The 15,690-nt window shown below is 40.1% G+C and overlaps 1 protein-coding gene across 4 annotated transcripts in view; it reads right to left on the bottom strand.

Annotated features, from left to right (window-relative positions):
- The window catches only part of VPS8 (VPS8 subunit of CORVET complex), a 280,030-nt gene extending 269,737 nt beyond the window's left edge, over window positions 1-10,293 (bottom strand). For 3 of the 4 annotated variants that reach the window (XM_057737661.1, XM_057737663.1, XM_057737664.1), the window contains exons 1-3: window positions 9,879-10,185; window positions 1,619-1,826; window positions 751-819 (exon numbers count right to left, since the gene is read on the bottom strand). In XM_057737661.1, coding sequence (XP_057593644.1) covers window positions 751-819; window positions 1,619-1,771 — 222 coding nt within the window. In that variant the 5' untranslated portion in view covers window positions 1,772-1,826; window positions 9,879-10,185. Of the gene's footprint in view, window positions 1-750; window positions 820-1,618; window positions 1,827-9,878; window positions 10,186-10,237 lie in introns of those variants that run through there. The other variant, XM_057737662.1, reaches the window with a different exon arrangement.
- Window positions 10,294-15,690: the final 5,397 nt, after the last annotated feature.

Genomic DNA, 15,690 nt, shown 5'->3' with positions numbered 1-15,690 from the left:
GCAAGTTTTTAAAAGATCAAGAAGACCAAGTTGGAGAACTGTCAGCAGATGTGAGGATACAAAAAAACTGGCACACTTCACTAACGTGTACTTCCACAGAGTTCCTTCACAAAGCCTTTATGATCTACTAATTCAGAAAGCAACATCATTTCAGAACTCTGAAAAACTTTTTAATAGAGATGGTATTCACAAGATAAACTATGGAGGCTTCATTTTCTTTATATAGAAGGGTGATGAAGTGCATTACAAGGTTGCAGACGCTCTTTTGTATCAGAGGACAAGCTATTTGAATATCACTGGTAGAGACAACATTATCAAAATGTAATACAAATCTCAGAAGTCTCATGAATCTAGTATTACAACTCACTAAAACATTTCTTTAGTCTATCACGTATGAGGCATTGTACTGGGCACAGAGATGAACAAGACATGGCTTCTGCCCTTGAGAAGCTCACAATCTAGGTCAGCAAGTCCAACAGAACTCTCTGTAGTAATGGAAATATTCTATATCTATGCTGTCCACTTATAGCAGCCACTAGCCACATGTGGCAATTGAGCACTTGAAGTATGCCTTGTACAAATGAGAAAATGAATTTTCAATTTTTATTTAACTGTAATCAATTTAAATTTAAATTGCCTCAAGTGACTGTTGGCTCCCATATTGGACAATGCAGATCTAGAGACACACACTATAACCCAGAAGTACTCAGGTCAATGCCATAAAATGAGCGATCATTAGTGTATACTTACTTCATTTAGTATGCTTTCCAGTGTTGGGGGAGTATCAACTTGAGGAATATCAAACTCCTTATCATCAATCTAAATACAGAAAAGAAATTAATGCTCACATAATAATTCATAACTGTGAGGGCGTTTTAGCTGATTAGAACCGTTATCAATTAAGAGACAAACATACCACCAAACTCTTCACACAGAGAGCCAACTCAATAATCCATGATAATAAGGGTCAGGTCAAAAGACTACAGAATTGTTTTCTTTCCTGCCTACATATTCAGTGATTATCAAGCACAAATATGCACTGATGGCATCATCCTGACAGCCCTTTCCAGAAAGCTTCTGTTGAAGGGCTTTGGCATCTTCTTTCTTAAGCAAGACAAAAGAGCATTTCTTACAAGTCCTAATTTTCTAAGTTTAGACATAAGTCATAAGCAATATACAAAGGTCTGACACTGCATTTCTTAGTATTTCATAAGTTATGGTGGTGGATGATTTGGTCAAAAAATTGTCATTAAATATTCTCATGGTCACAAAAACCTATTAATATCAAATCAGTGAGAAAAAAAAATCACTGCATGAGAATTCTAAACCTACCACTAGCTCTATGATATTGAGACATAATTTAACATAGCTGCACTTCAGTTTCTTCCCCTACAAAAGGGAGCATCCATGTTGTAATGCTCAAATGAGAAGATACATTAAAGTGTTTGATAAACTGTAACAAGCTATACAAATGAAGAGTAACATTATCTCATAAAACTGTATATAGATGCCTATTAATCTATGCAAAAATGATAAATTTAGAGTCTTTGGATCATAAAATACACTCTAACCAACATTTTGGTTAAAAATCAACAGTTGACAACAGCTGAATTTTTACCAGATCATTTTTGAACTCTAGTTCCTTGTCCAGATCTATGTAAGAGAATTTTGAAAGCGAAGCTTCAAGATTGAAAGGCTTATTCAGCTCTTCATCAGCAGTCTTGGCACAGAGGCTCTGCTCCACATTTTCCTGGTCTGGTTCATTTTCCATGTTTATTTTGCTCTGTTTTGAGGCTTAGATCATGATGAAACTGAATGATGATCTCCTTTCAAAAAAGAAAAAATATTTACCATTTAGATTTCCTCAGCTGGACATTCCAAAGACTTACCGGGTCAGACTTCTGTGGAAACTGAGTCTTCACTCAATCATCCGATTATAGGCAAAAAGAGATCAATCCTAGGGTACGGGCTATGATACGGGAGGAGGGTTTCTAAGGGAGCACAAAGGAGGAAAATCTGACTCAGGAGTCTGGGAAGTAGCCCACCCACCGTGGTCCTGAGTCTGGTGATAGTGGCAGACTTGAGACAAGCTCCGCCACTAGACCTGGTACCCATGAGATTCCCGTACCTCAGAATAAGGGGGTAACTGGTGCCAAAAGCTGCAATTAACCCCTTCTTCACACTCCCAAACCTGGGCAGATCTCTAGCTCTCCTTGAAAATAAGCACATAGACCAGTTTTGTCAGTGTCATCCAAACAGGGCCATAGAGCTCTAAGAGAACTCAGTATAGACACAGAGGGCCCAGAATGGATAGCTAGTCACTTAACAGGACACTAGCAAATCTAAACGTTCAGATCTATTAGGGGAGACCACAATGATACCAGGATAAAATAATTCCACAGCTGACTAGAGATTTCTAGAAAGATGGCTAGTTAAAGAGAAACAGACATTTTCAGGGAAAACAAACACTACAGAAAAAGAAATGTATGCAATTTTTTTGTATTTTTCACAGCTCTAAATGATATAATACCGTATCAAAAAGAAACATAATCTGGTTTACTTAAAAAACTGTCTAGAAAACAACTGCAAAATTTCTAGAAAAATAAAAATACATTCGGGGGGGAAAATTTTAAGTTTAATGATTAAATTTGCCCTTAAATGTTTTAGTTTGTGTTATAATTAGGCTACAAGTGACCAAACTTTAAAAAGTCCATCACTTAGCTCTGCCTGTTTAGGAGAAGCAAAAATATGGAAACAGAAACAATGCCACAGTAATGATGACAATAAAAACAAAGGTCATTTTGTTTTCTAGACTAGGTGGTTTCCACAGAACCCAACAACTAGCAACAATTCTCAGTAGGAAGATTTTTCAAACTACATACTGCCCGCAGAGGGCATAATCACCACCACCACCAAATTTCCCCACCAGAAGAACTTCTTTTACTCTTATTCCTTACTGAAGTGAAGGCAGGAAAAAAAGGCTGACAACCTCTGAGCTATTGAAAGAATTTTTTAAAGGGAGTTGAGAATTAGTTGTGATTGTTCTTTTAAAAGTAACATGCCCAAAACTCACAATTTTATCTAATTAGGTTCATCCTTTTAGTATACTTAAAACGAATTTCACTTCCTTCAATATTTCTTTTTATCGTATTTTAAAAAATAAATATCTACTATGCATAAGACATACAGACTCACGAAGACTGATTTTTCAAGAGCTGAAACCAATTTTTCTAGCTAGTACATTTGGTACATTACCAAACAGATTAATTCCTTTCACATGCTACAAAAGACAGAACCTAAGGCTCTGTCCTACAAACACATGCTATCAACTACATTCCTAGAAGACACAACTGAGGGCACTCTGTATCTGGCAACATTTGAAAGCATCTTTCCAATCTTAGATGCTAAATGTCCTTGTCCTTTTGCAGTGAGCCAAAGGCAGGAGAAATATCAGCATTTATCAGCCTGTCTTCAGAGAAGACTGAATTGGCTTATGACAAATTACTTCTTAATAAAGTTCACTCTTATTTGTACCACTTACAAAAATGATTTCAATTAGTCAAGGAATGTTTGCAAACGTGCACAAATTCACATTCAGTGTTTCCTGAGGCCAGTTAAGTTTCACGCTTACACATTTTTTTAAATCGTGGAAAAGACCACATAACAAAAACTTCAAATGATTCAATAACCTAAAATGTTTCATTCTTCACATTTGTGTCCCCAAAATAACTCAGAAAGGAAAACAATTTCTTCCTGGCTCTTTATATATCTTCTATCTGGAGCTAACGAGAGGTTCTCAGAACAGCTCAGCGTCTGTGAACACCCATACCACACTGAAGAAGTTTCAAGGAATCAAGCATTCTCTAAAAAAAGCACGTCAACCTGCCAAGCTACCCTACTTTGTTTCCAACCTTCATTTCACCGAGCTCCTGTTGGTGAGATGTGGTGGCAAACTGGAAAGAACATAAGCCAAAGAGTCAATTAAAACCATATTGGAATCTGGACTTTACCACTTCCTGTCTATGACCTTGGTCAATCTGTCTACTCTTTCTGAGCCCTTCTATTCCTACATCTGTATGATGAAATATTGTGGCCATCTGGGCTGTTTGCCCAGAGCATCACCTCTTGCTCTGGGAAAGGCTCCTTCAAACCATGTGGTTCTTGTGGAGGCTGCCAATCAAAAAGCCCCTAGTAACAGAGATTGCACAATATAGCCAGGGTCCTTCACCAGGATTCACTAAAATGGAACTGGTAAGGAAGAGCCATTTCAACTGTTCTTTAAACAATGAATACACTGAGCAATATTCCGCACCCTCCACCTCCATCCTATTCTGCAGAAAAGGAGGTCATTTATTCAACACATGGTAACTAAACACCTACTATGCACCTGTCACTGGAGAGCTGCCTCTACCAACAGAATTTACACTGTAGGCACAAATTCTCTAGAAAGAATGAAAGCAACCTATGAACAGAACCCTCTAGAGGAAAGGAAGAAAGAGTGTCCTGATAGTACTCAGGCCCCAGGTTCCAGGCTTTCACAATGTTAGCTCCAGCCACAGTTTTCTGGCATTTTGGCTACATAAGCCAATATACTCTCCCAATCTTTTTTTTTTTTTTTTTGGCGGGGGGGGGGGGGAGGTCACCTTACAATTGAGAGTCCTGACTCTTAGGAATGCAACTACCTATTCTGCAGAGTTACTGTGGAGAATATATGATATAATGACTGTAAAGCATTCAGAATAATGCCTGGGCATAGACTAGGTGCTCAAGAAATTCACAATTTCCTCAAGATTTCCAAATTGGGTTAAAGACCCTGAAAGAAGATCTGGTACTTTTGTAAAACTACAGCCAGTGCTAAGCACATCAGAAGGCTACCTTACCAAAAGGATATACTTCTGATACCATGTTAGAAGTGTCCTCATGAGCTGAAGGTAAGGGTTTTTTCTGTCTAGGACTAGTACAGGCTCCAGCAGAACATCAGAGACACTTAATAAAAACTTTTAATTATACTATTAACCCACTCTTAAATTATGCCTTTATGTACATCAACTTCCTCTTTTGTCACTTTCTAGCAGTTATGCCTTTATGTTAGCAAATTTTTCCAACCCAAAGAAACCTACTGAATCAAAAGGTCATCAGTCAGATTTTTTTTTTTTTTGAAAAGGATAATTCACTAGAGCAGCTTCTGAAATTGAGCTGTGCCTGAATCTACCCATAGTAGGCAGAATAATATTTTACCCAATGATGCCCATCCTAATCCCCAGACTACGTTACCTTACATGTCAAAAGGAACTTTGCAGATGTGATTAAATTAAGATCTTGAGTTGGGGAGACTATCCTGGATTATCCAGGCGGGCCCAATGTAACCACAGAGTCTTTAAAAGTGGAAGAAAAGGGCAGACGAGAGTGTCAGAGAAAGAGATATGACAACAAAGGCAGGGTCAGAGAAATGCTATGTTATAGGCTTTGAAGATGGAGGGGGTACCAGGAATCGAGGAATTTAGGCAGTCTCCAGAAACTGCAAGAGACAAGGAAATGGACTCTCTCCTAGAGTCTTCAGAAGGACCCCAGCCCTGCCACAGTTTGATTTTAGCCTACTAAGGCCAGTGTTGGGCTTGTGCACTACAGAATTGTAAAATAATAAATCTGTGTTTTTTTTAAGCCGCTAAATTTGTGATAATTTGTTACAGCAGGAATAGGAAACAATTACACTACACTACACTACACAAACTTCAATTAATTTGTTTCTGGCCACATCACCAGCATTCTGAAATACTTACCCCTCCCTAGTCATCTTGTATTGCCCAAATACTTACTCGTCAAACTCTTCCAATATGCAGACCAATGATGAAATTCTTAATATATGATGCTTGATATTACATACTTGATGCAGACACTGCCTTCAGATATCACTTAAGTGCTATGTCAGTACAAAGAACTACTGATAATTTTCTCTCGAGATACAATTCTACAACTAGTTTTCACCCAACCATCCTGTGATCGCGTGTTTTTATAGTTCTTAAGGGGATGCCATGCGAGAGAGTACCTTCAGACTACACAATAGGTAAGGTGAAATCAGGTTAATCTAACAGAAAATGCATATCACAGAATCATGATTACCCAGTATGTTGTCCATTTCTGAGTGCTGATAAACTAAAAATTTCATCGTTTCAACCAAAGATTGTCTGACATCCTGATAGTTCTCAAGGCTACGCCTTCTTAATCATTCCCGACCAATAAATAAAAGATTCAAGGACCATTAAAAAAAAATTGTGTACCATATAAACAGCAATGACCCCATTCTGACACTGGCCAACTGAATAAGAGCTCTAGAATGTGACCTATATTAGGCCAGGTTAATGTGGGGACTCTTCCACCAGCTTTTTAAACCTCAGAACACATTCCCAACTGTTCTCAAGTTCCAGGATCCTACTTAATTCACTGACATTCTTTTCCTCCCAAAAGTGTTATACGAGACACTTTTCACATTACACTGAAATCAAATCTTCTTTTTTAATATACTATATCCCCCGAAAGATAGAACAAAATCATGACATGGAAGCAATCTTACATGCCAACTTTGTTTCTGGTCTTCCTAATCCAGGTATTTCTCTTCTTCCATTTCTTTGTTTTGTTTTGTTTTCTTGTGGTTTGTTTTGTGAAGAAAAATGTAATAGAGAATTAACTTCTATTAGTTTTCTATTATCTTTCTCTAGTAAATGGACTGATTTTTAACAGCTTCCCAATGCCTACAGGATAAAATCCCAAATTCTAAGCCATTCCAGGCAGAATAATAGTTTCTTTACAACTAAACTTATTATTTGTATTCAGAGTCCTTCCAGAATAGCTTTCACTTTCCCTCCACGTCTGCTCACACTAATTCACCTTCCCTTTCCTTTTCCTTCCATTTATCTAAACTCCTTCTTTCTCTCCTTCTTTCTGGGAAGTTTCCTTCCCTAAGCATCCTCTGAATCCAGGATGCATGTCTTCTTTAGAACAGCACCTTGACACTTTCCTTATATTGATTCATTCATTAACTTACCATGTGACTACATCTTTTCTCCCCAACTGTACAACAGAAATGGGGCCAGGTGTCTTTGTATACTCCATATCACTGGGCTCACTGACTTGCATAACTACACAGACATTCAATAAACATCTGTTGATCAACTCAAGAACTGGAAGACAGGAATAACACCTGTGTTGCGAATTAAATATACCAGTTTTATTACCTGTAACTGTTAAGCTTCAGAGGATATTATTTGACTCACAGCATATAGGAATCTATGCCATAATAAGCCAAGTTATAATTGAGTTCTACCTGTATGTAATCAGGCCTGCCAACCACAGGAGATCATACCCATCCTTCAGATATCAGCTAAAACTTTGCTTCCTCAAAAAAGCCTTTTTTTTGTCCTGCTCAACTAGACTGGGTTCCCAGTTAATAGGCACCTATAACCTTGTTCTCCTTTTATTACACTTATCACATTGTAAGCATTTTTTCAGTGTCTGAACCTCCATTCCCTTCCCTCAACTGGAATGCAGGTTTCAGGAAAGCAAAGACTGTATCTGCCTTTTTTCATCACTGTATTCCCAGTGCCTAGTTACACAGTACCTATTCACCCCATCAATCCATCTGTCTACCCACCCACCCCACCCTCCCTCCCTAGGTAAGCAGCCAAGCCACACTGCATCACTGGCTTCCACAGCCTTAAACAGTAGTTCTGGTCATTCAAAATAAGATATGGTTGGGACTTCCTAGGTGGCGCAGTGGTAAAGAATCCGCCTGCCAAGGCAGGAGACATGGGTTCAAGCCCTGCTCTGGGAAGATTCCACATGCCACGGAGCAACTAAGCCCGTGAGCCATTAAAAAAAAAAATAAGATATGGTTAGTCACTCTACCCCCAAAAGCCTCCCACCTTTCAAGTTCCCCTCTTTGCATCTGAGTTCTTTTTTAATCCCTAACACTGATTTTTTGAAATGATCATTTTGCTCATGTATGACATGACACAAACTCCACAATTTCGAATATTTCATGTTTTTTTACATTAATTCAGCCTATGGGCCAATATGAAAAAAATGAAAATGTGTAAGTTCATTCAATTCACAGGAATTCAACCATTATCTTCAGCAATCGGAAAAAGAAATGATTCACACAAAGCCAGGGACTCTGCATACCATTCCCCTCAATAACTACAAGCTTCAGAGTATGCATGGGGGAAGGGATGAGTATCTACTGGTCTTTTGGTCAGTCTCACTTCTCGCATGCCTCATACACAGGCAATCCATTTCACCTGTGCTCAAAGTAACACACAGCATGCTGTTCCAACCTGCAGCAAAAACTGGCTGTGTTGGACTTCCTGAGAGGTCACGTGTGAGTCTCCAACATGACTCCTTCCCAAGGTACTTTGAGGGTACTCAATTTTCAAGGTACTTTCTGAGGGTGCTCAAGTTTCACTTTACTCACGGACTTCAGAAACAGACCCATCTTTCCTTTGGAAAACTGCTCCTCCTCCACTTCAACCATATAATTTTGGTGGTGCCGCCAATCAAATACCCTATCTGCTTGGCCAGAAGACTAAGCACATGACATGCTTGAATCTAATCTGGCCAACCAGCGTCCTTCCCTGAAATTTGTAAATATTGGAGGTAGGAGTTTTCTCTTCTCTCTGGGGTGCTTAAGTTTGGATGATGTAACACAAAGGCTGTTAAACAGAATGAAGATAATTCAAATGTGAATTCAAGATTTATTTAAGAATAGAACAACTTGTTCTTACAAATAAATACAAATGACACCTGAAGCTGTAGGTTAAGAGAAGATGCTATCTAAACCCTGTGAAAACTATAAACAGATCAAAAGTTAAACATACTTCAGTTCAAAAGGCCTTACTTTTCATTCACATACATAACTGACACTTGGCGTCACAATGGTTGAAATGTCTGTGAAAGGATGGGAAAGAGCTGAAAAATCACCCAAATGTCCCAATATTCTGGAAGCCAGAAAACCTCCACCTGCTGATGCTGGTCCAGGTACAAAGGAAATGTATAAAGGATAATTAACATACTATTCCCTTGACCTCTGGAAAAAATTTTCTCACATCTAACTATGTCTCTTTGACATACGAAGCCGATAGTTCAACCAGAATTTTTTCTCCCATTTATCTTTATGCTGCATTCTGGGGGCCACACTAGCTATTGCCAGAGATTTCAATATCTACTCTTAAATTTAACCATGAGCAAACCCATATTCTACAAACATTTGTAGAGCCTCCATCCCCATTTATATCCGATACTTGAAACGCACACCTGATACGTAATTTATCTCCTAATCGCAGACACCTGGAGTAAAGTTGGCACAAGTTAACCATCATGTTAGGTTTGTTTGGAGTGGGGCAGGGATGTGGTAGAGAACACAGCCTTCCTGACCATTCTAGTATCAATCTAGTATTAGCAGGGTATAAAGGAGGCATACAGGTTTGGAGAAGGCTCCCCAGCAGTTCCTGATAACCAGCGGCCATGGAACCTCTCTCACTGATACTACTTCGTCCCACCTTCCCTCCTTTGAAACACACCTAAACATTTTAGGCAGCTCCGTTTCCACCCGCACCGCCCCCCTTTCCCAAGCACCACACTAGGAGAACTAACCAAGACACAGGAATGGTCTTAAGAGACCCTCGTGTCCCCTGCTGCCCTCACTCTGGGGCACACTTTGCAAGTAGAGAGAAACTCGACCGAGCCTCACAGGGTATGCATCAGTCCTAAGAGGTGGACACCCCGTCTAAGCCTTGGCCTCACACTCGGGAAGCACACTCATCCCAGTCCTCGAGGGATGGAGGAGCCTACCCCTGCGCCCCAGGCCCCAAAGGCGGCCTACACACCTGTTCCGTCTCGGGGAGGGGCGTGATCACGGCCTCCAAGTCTCACAATCTGGGGAAGTGGGTGCACCTGCACCTTAGCCACACATTCTTTGGCACCAACAAGTGGAAAGCGCCTAACCCAGTTCCAGGCCAAACACAGAACACTCCCCTCCGCCCCAGACTCAACCCCGCCCGGCCGGTGGGCCCTGGTCCAGTTCGCCCATTAGGGGCCGCTCTGTCAGCCACTCCAAGGCCGCGCCGCTGTCGCGCGGGGGAAAAGGCCGAGGATCAGGGGCGCGGCATGCGTTCTCCTCCCTCCCTGGGTACAGCCCCCCATCACTGCCCCCACCCTGTTGGCCCGCGCTTGGGAGATTCGTTACCTGAGCTCGCAGGCAGTCCAGCCCAGAACGCCCTGCCCACGTGACCCCGCCCCCTGCTCTAGCCTTACGCACGCGCAGTATCTACCCGGTGGCCACGCTTCCGCTTTCCTCTTCCCACCCTGGGGCGGTCCGCCCCCCTACACCACGCCCCCATTTAAAGGGCCAGAGATACACTGTCTCACCCCAGGGACTTAAGGGGTGATTAACATCTTTAGGAATCTGAGAGTGGGAACGTCAGAGGAGGAGCACAGACCAATAAATAGTAGTTCGTGAGATGAGAAGAGAAACCCTCCTCCAGCCCTATGTCAGTGAATTTACCTAGCATTTAAGAACGTGAACCTATCTTCAGCCAGCCCAGAAAAGGTAGTTAATTCCCAGGCTTTTGGAGTCAGCAACCAGTAATTTTTAATTTTAATCTTTTTAAAGACGAACATAGAATTACCAGCTTTTTATTTTACCAAATAAAGACAATTAGCACACACACACTAAAAACCAACTATTATTATCGTCAACATTGCTCCATAAAAATACATCTTAACTCCAAAAATATAGCAGAGATACGCTCTCAAATAAAGAGATATCTGTAAAATAGATAAAAACATATGTTTATTTCTCTTATTCCTCCTCAAAAAAGATGAACATTTTCAGGACAGACTGGTTTTTAGAGCCACCACTGTAGGTGACATGGGTCCCAGGGCACAGATCTTATGCCTGCAGGGGTCTATGGTCAAGAAAATAGCAGGAGGAAGAACACCACAGAATATTCCTGGAAGGAGATATAGAAAATACTCGGTTGGGCAGACATTTATTGAGCATCCCCCCGGTTCACTATACTTCTTGGTCTTTGAAGGACACAAACGTGGGTAAACCACAGCCCTGCCCTCCAGGTACTCTAAGAACTCAGTGTACAGACAAAGCTACAGTACAAGGCAGGCTGTTTTGAGTGCTATAAGAAAGGTATGAGCCCATCATTTCAGGATCACACATGCGGGAAAATGGGGAACACTTCAGGGAGAACGTGCTGTCTTATTAGGACTCTGAAGGATTTTGGTAGACAGACAGCAGGAAGAATTCCTAGCTGAGGAAACAGTGGGGTTAAAGGCAGTACAAAGCAAGACTGGAGAGAAGCTGCTGGCCTGATGTAGCTCTGGAATGGGCAGTGGCTTTCAAATTTTTTTGATCATCACTCACAGTAAGAAATACATTTCAGCTATTACCTAGTGACCGTGTGTGTGTGTGTGTGTGTGTGTGTGTGTGTGTGTGTGTGTGTATCCTGTGACATTGTCTTTCGTATGTGCAATGCAACTTGGTATTTTCTTTTCTACTTTTTTTTTTAATTCTGCTCAATAAATTGATTTCATGACACTAATACATAGCAACACATAGTTTGAAAGCACTGATGTAGAGTGTGTTAGAGGTACAAAAGGCTGGAACCAGATCCAGGAGGGCATTAATGCCAAGGTGGGTGGTCTGCTCTTCTGGTAAGAGCCTTTGGAAGTTCTTAAGCAGAGGAGTGGCATAATTGTAGCTGTGCTTTAGAACTCCGGAGACCTGGCTTCAGTTCTGAATAACACATTTTTAAAGGAAACCTATTAAACAGGAGCCTGTCTGGAGCAAGGAAAGCAGGCTGGTGAGATCAGAAACCCTGTCTGACAGAACAGTTGAAAGTGTTGGGCAGAGAAGAAATTGACAGAAGTGGGGGAACTGGGTTATGGAGGTGGGAGGTGGGGAAGGTTGCTGACTTTTTTGAAGTATCTCTGTAGCAGCTGTGGACTTAGTGTAATTCTAGAAAGTAGACTTGGGACCTGTGGATAGATGTTGCAGGGAAGCAATTCCAACTCACAAAAAGGAGTGTTCTAGCATGGTCCAAGCTGACATGCTGTCCTTTACAGGGCTGTTTACATTAATTAAAAAAATAAAACTATTGTATACTTGTTATTGAAAACTTGAACAAATCAGGAAATATAAAAAGTAAAGCATAAATTATCCACATTTCAGAAAAAAAGCACTCATTGTTTTGGCTTACTTTCTTTGGGTCTTTTACTTTGCATATTTGTATTTATTATATAATAGAACTATATAAAAAATTTAGTATTGTACCTTGCTTTTTATTTCTTCTCAGTGTTGTATCTTTCTGTTTGTTTTCTCTTTTTAATTTTATAGAAGTATAGTTGATTTACAATATTGTTATACAATATTGCTGTACAGCAAAGTGATTCAGTCATACATGTATATATTCTTTTTCATATTCTTCTCCATTATGGTTTATCACAGGATATTGAATATAGTTCCCTGGGCTATACAGTAGGACCTTGTTGTTTATCCATCCTATACGTAATAGTTTGAGTCGGCTAATCCCAGCTCCCAGTCCTTTCCTCCCCCACCCTTCTCCCCGTTGGCAACTGCAAGCCTGTTCTCTATGTCTCTGAGGCTGTTTCTGTTTCATAGATATGTTCATTTGTGTCATATTTTAGATTCCACATATAAGTGATACCATATGGTACTTGTCTTTCTGACTTACTTCTCTTAGTATAATAATCTCTAGGTCTATCCATGTTGCTGCAAATGGCATTATTTCTCAGTGTTACATCTTGAACACTATATACTGTTATTCAAATTGTTCATAAATATTTGCAGTGTCTACATAATTGTTGATAATATAGTTGATGTCATTATTTTTGGACATCAGGGGGGTTCCTATTTTTCACTGTTAACAAGAACATTGCCATGAATATCTTTATACAGAAATCTTTGCCCACGTTTCAAGATTAGTATACGTCTTCCAGGATAAAAACCCGTAAGTGAAATACTGATTCAAATACTTTGAAGGCTCTTAAGTCTGTGACTACCTACTGCCCAATTGCTTTCCAGGAAGGTCAGGCCACTTTTCATTCTCACCAGAAGTGCTCAAGGGTACCCATCACACATACCCACCAGCATTCATTTTATCCTTTTAGAAAGCTTTGCCAGTTTGATAGTGGAAGTGGCTCTAAGTTTAATTTGTATTGGATTACTACTGGGGTGAAATAGCTTTATAAATTTATTAACCCTTTATAGTTATTCTGGGAATGCAATTTCACTGCCTCTGTTTGGATTTGTGATTGGCAAATAGCACTAAGTGAATTGTTGCAGACGTATGAGAAAAATAAAAACACAGAGGGATTTAAAAAATAAATGGTGTGGTCACACCAAGTTATAGCCAAATTATACTGTGGTTTGCCATACAAACAAAGGTTAGTGGGAGAACTGAGTCATCATGAGGTATATGTGGTTAAATAGGTCTGTGATATTGCAGTTAAAATATTTATGTTACGAGGGGCAATTTGGTTTCAGCAAAATACCATTCCTTATATTAAATCAACAGTGTAGATTTTAATTTCCCCATTTGGTAGTTTAGTTTGTATTTAATTTATAAATTTGTTTTGGTTTCATAGATGCATAAACTCTATAAAAATGAATCTTTTCCTTAGTTTTGTGTTTGCATATATACACATATACACATATGCATATGCAACATCATAAAAGATAATTTAAGCCAACTGTAGAGATCCATGAGACTCTTTTTCCCTTACAAGGACACTGCACATTGTTTAAGTTTGAGAAACATTGGTATTAGAGGTTTCTTAAAATTTCACTTGTAATTATGTAAACCTAGGCATTGGGATTAAAAAGAAAAAGGTAAAAGTGGTGTCAGCTTATATATTAGAATTTTTCTACACAGAATGTTGTTATGATTTCCTTGCCTTTGAAAAGAGCATCAAAAGCTATACTATGTTTAGGGTTCAGAGAGCATGCTTTGGCTTAAAATGTACCATTCATCAAAGTTAACTTTGTACAGATCATTAAGACCTAGACAGAAGAATGTTTGGATTTATTAAACTTGTCTTTTTAAGTAAGACAAAGCAGCTGAACAGATAGCAATTAAAATGGAACTTCTGTGAAGTGGTCTTAAGAGAACTAAACTCATGAGAAAAAAGCCCCACATGCAACGTAGGAGCCTTAGAGCGTGAGAATCAGTGAGGGCGGGCTCATGGTCAGGAGCTAGAAGGGGCGCAACCACCCAAGGGTTGCTGCAGGAGAATGATGCCCTGATACCCAACCCTATTCCTCCAGCTCTCTCCAAGGCAGCAAGGATGCAGAGCATGGTCCAGACATTGCTCTTAGCATTACATCCAGAGTAAGCCACATTTATCTTGAAGGAAAAAAATGTCTGGGATCTGGGAATGAGAGAAATAGACTAGGAGGTGGATACTTGTGACATTTCTCTTTTTGCTCACAATCACAAAATAAACTGGCCTCTTTTCCTTTTTAAAAAAAAGGTGAAGGGGAAGCTGAGATGAAGTGAGAGGGTAGCATAGACATATATATACTACCAACTGTAAAATAGATAGCCAGTGGGAAGTTGCTGTATAACAAAGGGAGTTCAACTCGAGGATGGATGATGCCTTAGAGGACTGGGACGGGGAGGGTGGGGGGGAGTTGAGGGAGGGAGGGAATACAGGGATAAGTGTATAAAAACAGATGATTGAACTTGGTGTACCTCCCCAAAAAATAAATAAATAAATTTTTTAAAAAATTAAAAAATTAAAAAAGGAACCTGATGTGCAGGGTTCTTAAATGGGTCAAAGCACCCAAGACAGCTGGAGATAAGTGAAATTGGTTGTTTGTAAGTTACACAAGCTGGTCCAGATGTCATTCTCAGGTTCCCTCTGCCCGGAATGTTCTTTCCCCAAGGTAACCACATGGCTCATTCCCTCAACTTCTTCGGGACTTTGTTCAAATGCCACTGTTAGTCAGGGCAACAAATGCAAAGCAGATGGGGGTGGAGTACTCTCCTCCATCCAGGACTCAGGGGCCCAGGTTCTTCCCATCTGGTGACACTCTCAGTTGAACACATGGCCTCTAAGTTCTCTGAGGCAGGAAGATGGAAAAGGCTTACTAGCACTGAACTGCCTTGGCCTGAAAATATGTGCCCCTTCTGCTCACAGTCCATTGGCCAATGCCAGCCACCTGGCCCTGCTTTACTGCAATGGAAGCCAGGAAGTGTAGGGGAACACTCAGGATATCTGGGGAGCACATCTGACTCTCCCACAGACCACCGCTCTTTCCCCCAGGACTCCCTCACCACCCTTTCAGACTTTATTTTCTTCCACAGTACTTATCATCCTCCAAAATGCTGTATATTTTATTTATCTGTTAAGTTTCTGTCTTCCCCACTAGTACATAAGCACCATGAGAGTGGAGATTTTCATCTGTTTCATTTACGTTTTTATCCACAACATCTAGAACAGTACTTGGCATATTGTAAGAGCTCCATAATTTTTTATTAAATAAATGAATGAATTCTGCAATATCAGTTTATATTTGTGTATAGAGGGGGTATCACATACACTTACCTGAGAATGTGTCTCAAGAAATAAAGAACCCCCCTTATGCATACACTGAGTGCCTAC

The sequence above is a fragment of the Hippopotamus amphibius genome, chromosome 6 (assembly GCF_030028045.1).
Source record: "Hippopotamus amphibius kiboko isolate mHipAmp2 chromosome 6, mHipAmp2.hap2, whole genome shotgun sequence".
NCBI classification, from domain to species: domain Eukaryota; kingdom Metazoa; phylum Chordata; class Mammalia; order Artiodactyla; family Hippopotamidae; genus Hippopotamus; species Hippopotamus amphibius.
This window is presented reverse-complemented; position numbering and strand designations above follow the sequence as displayed.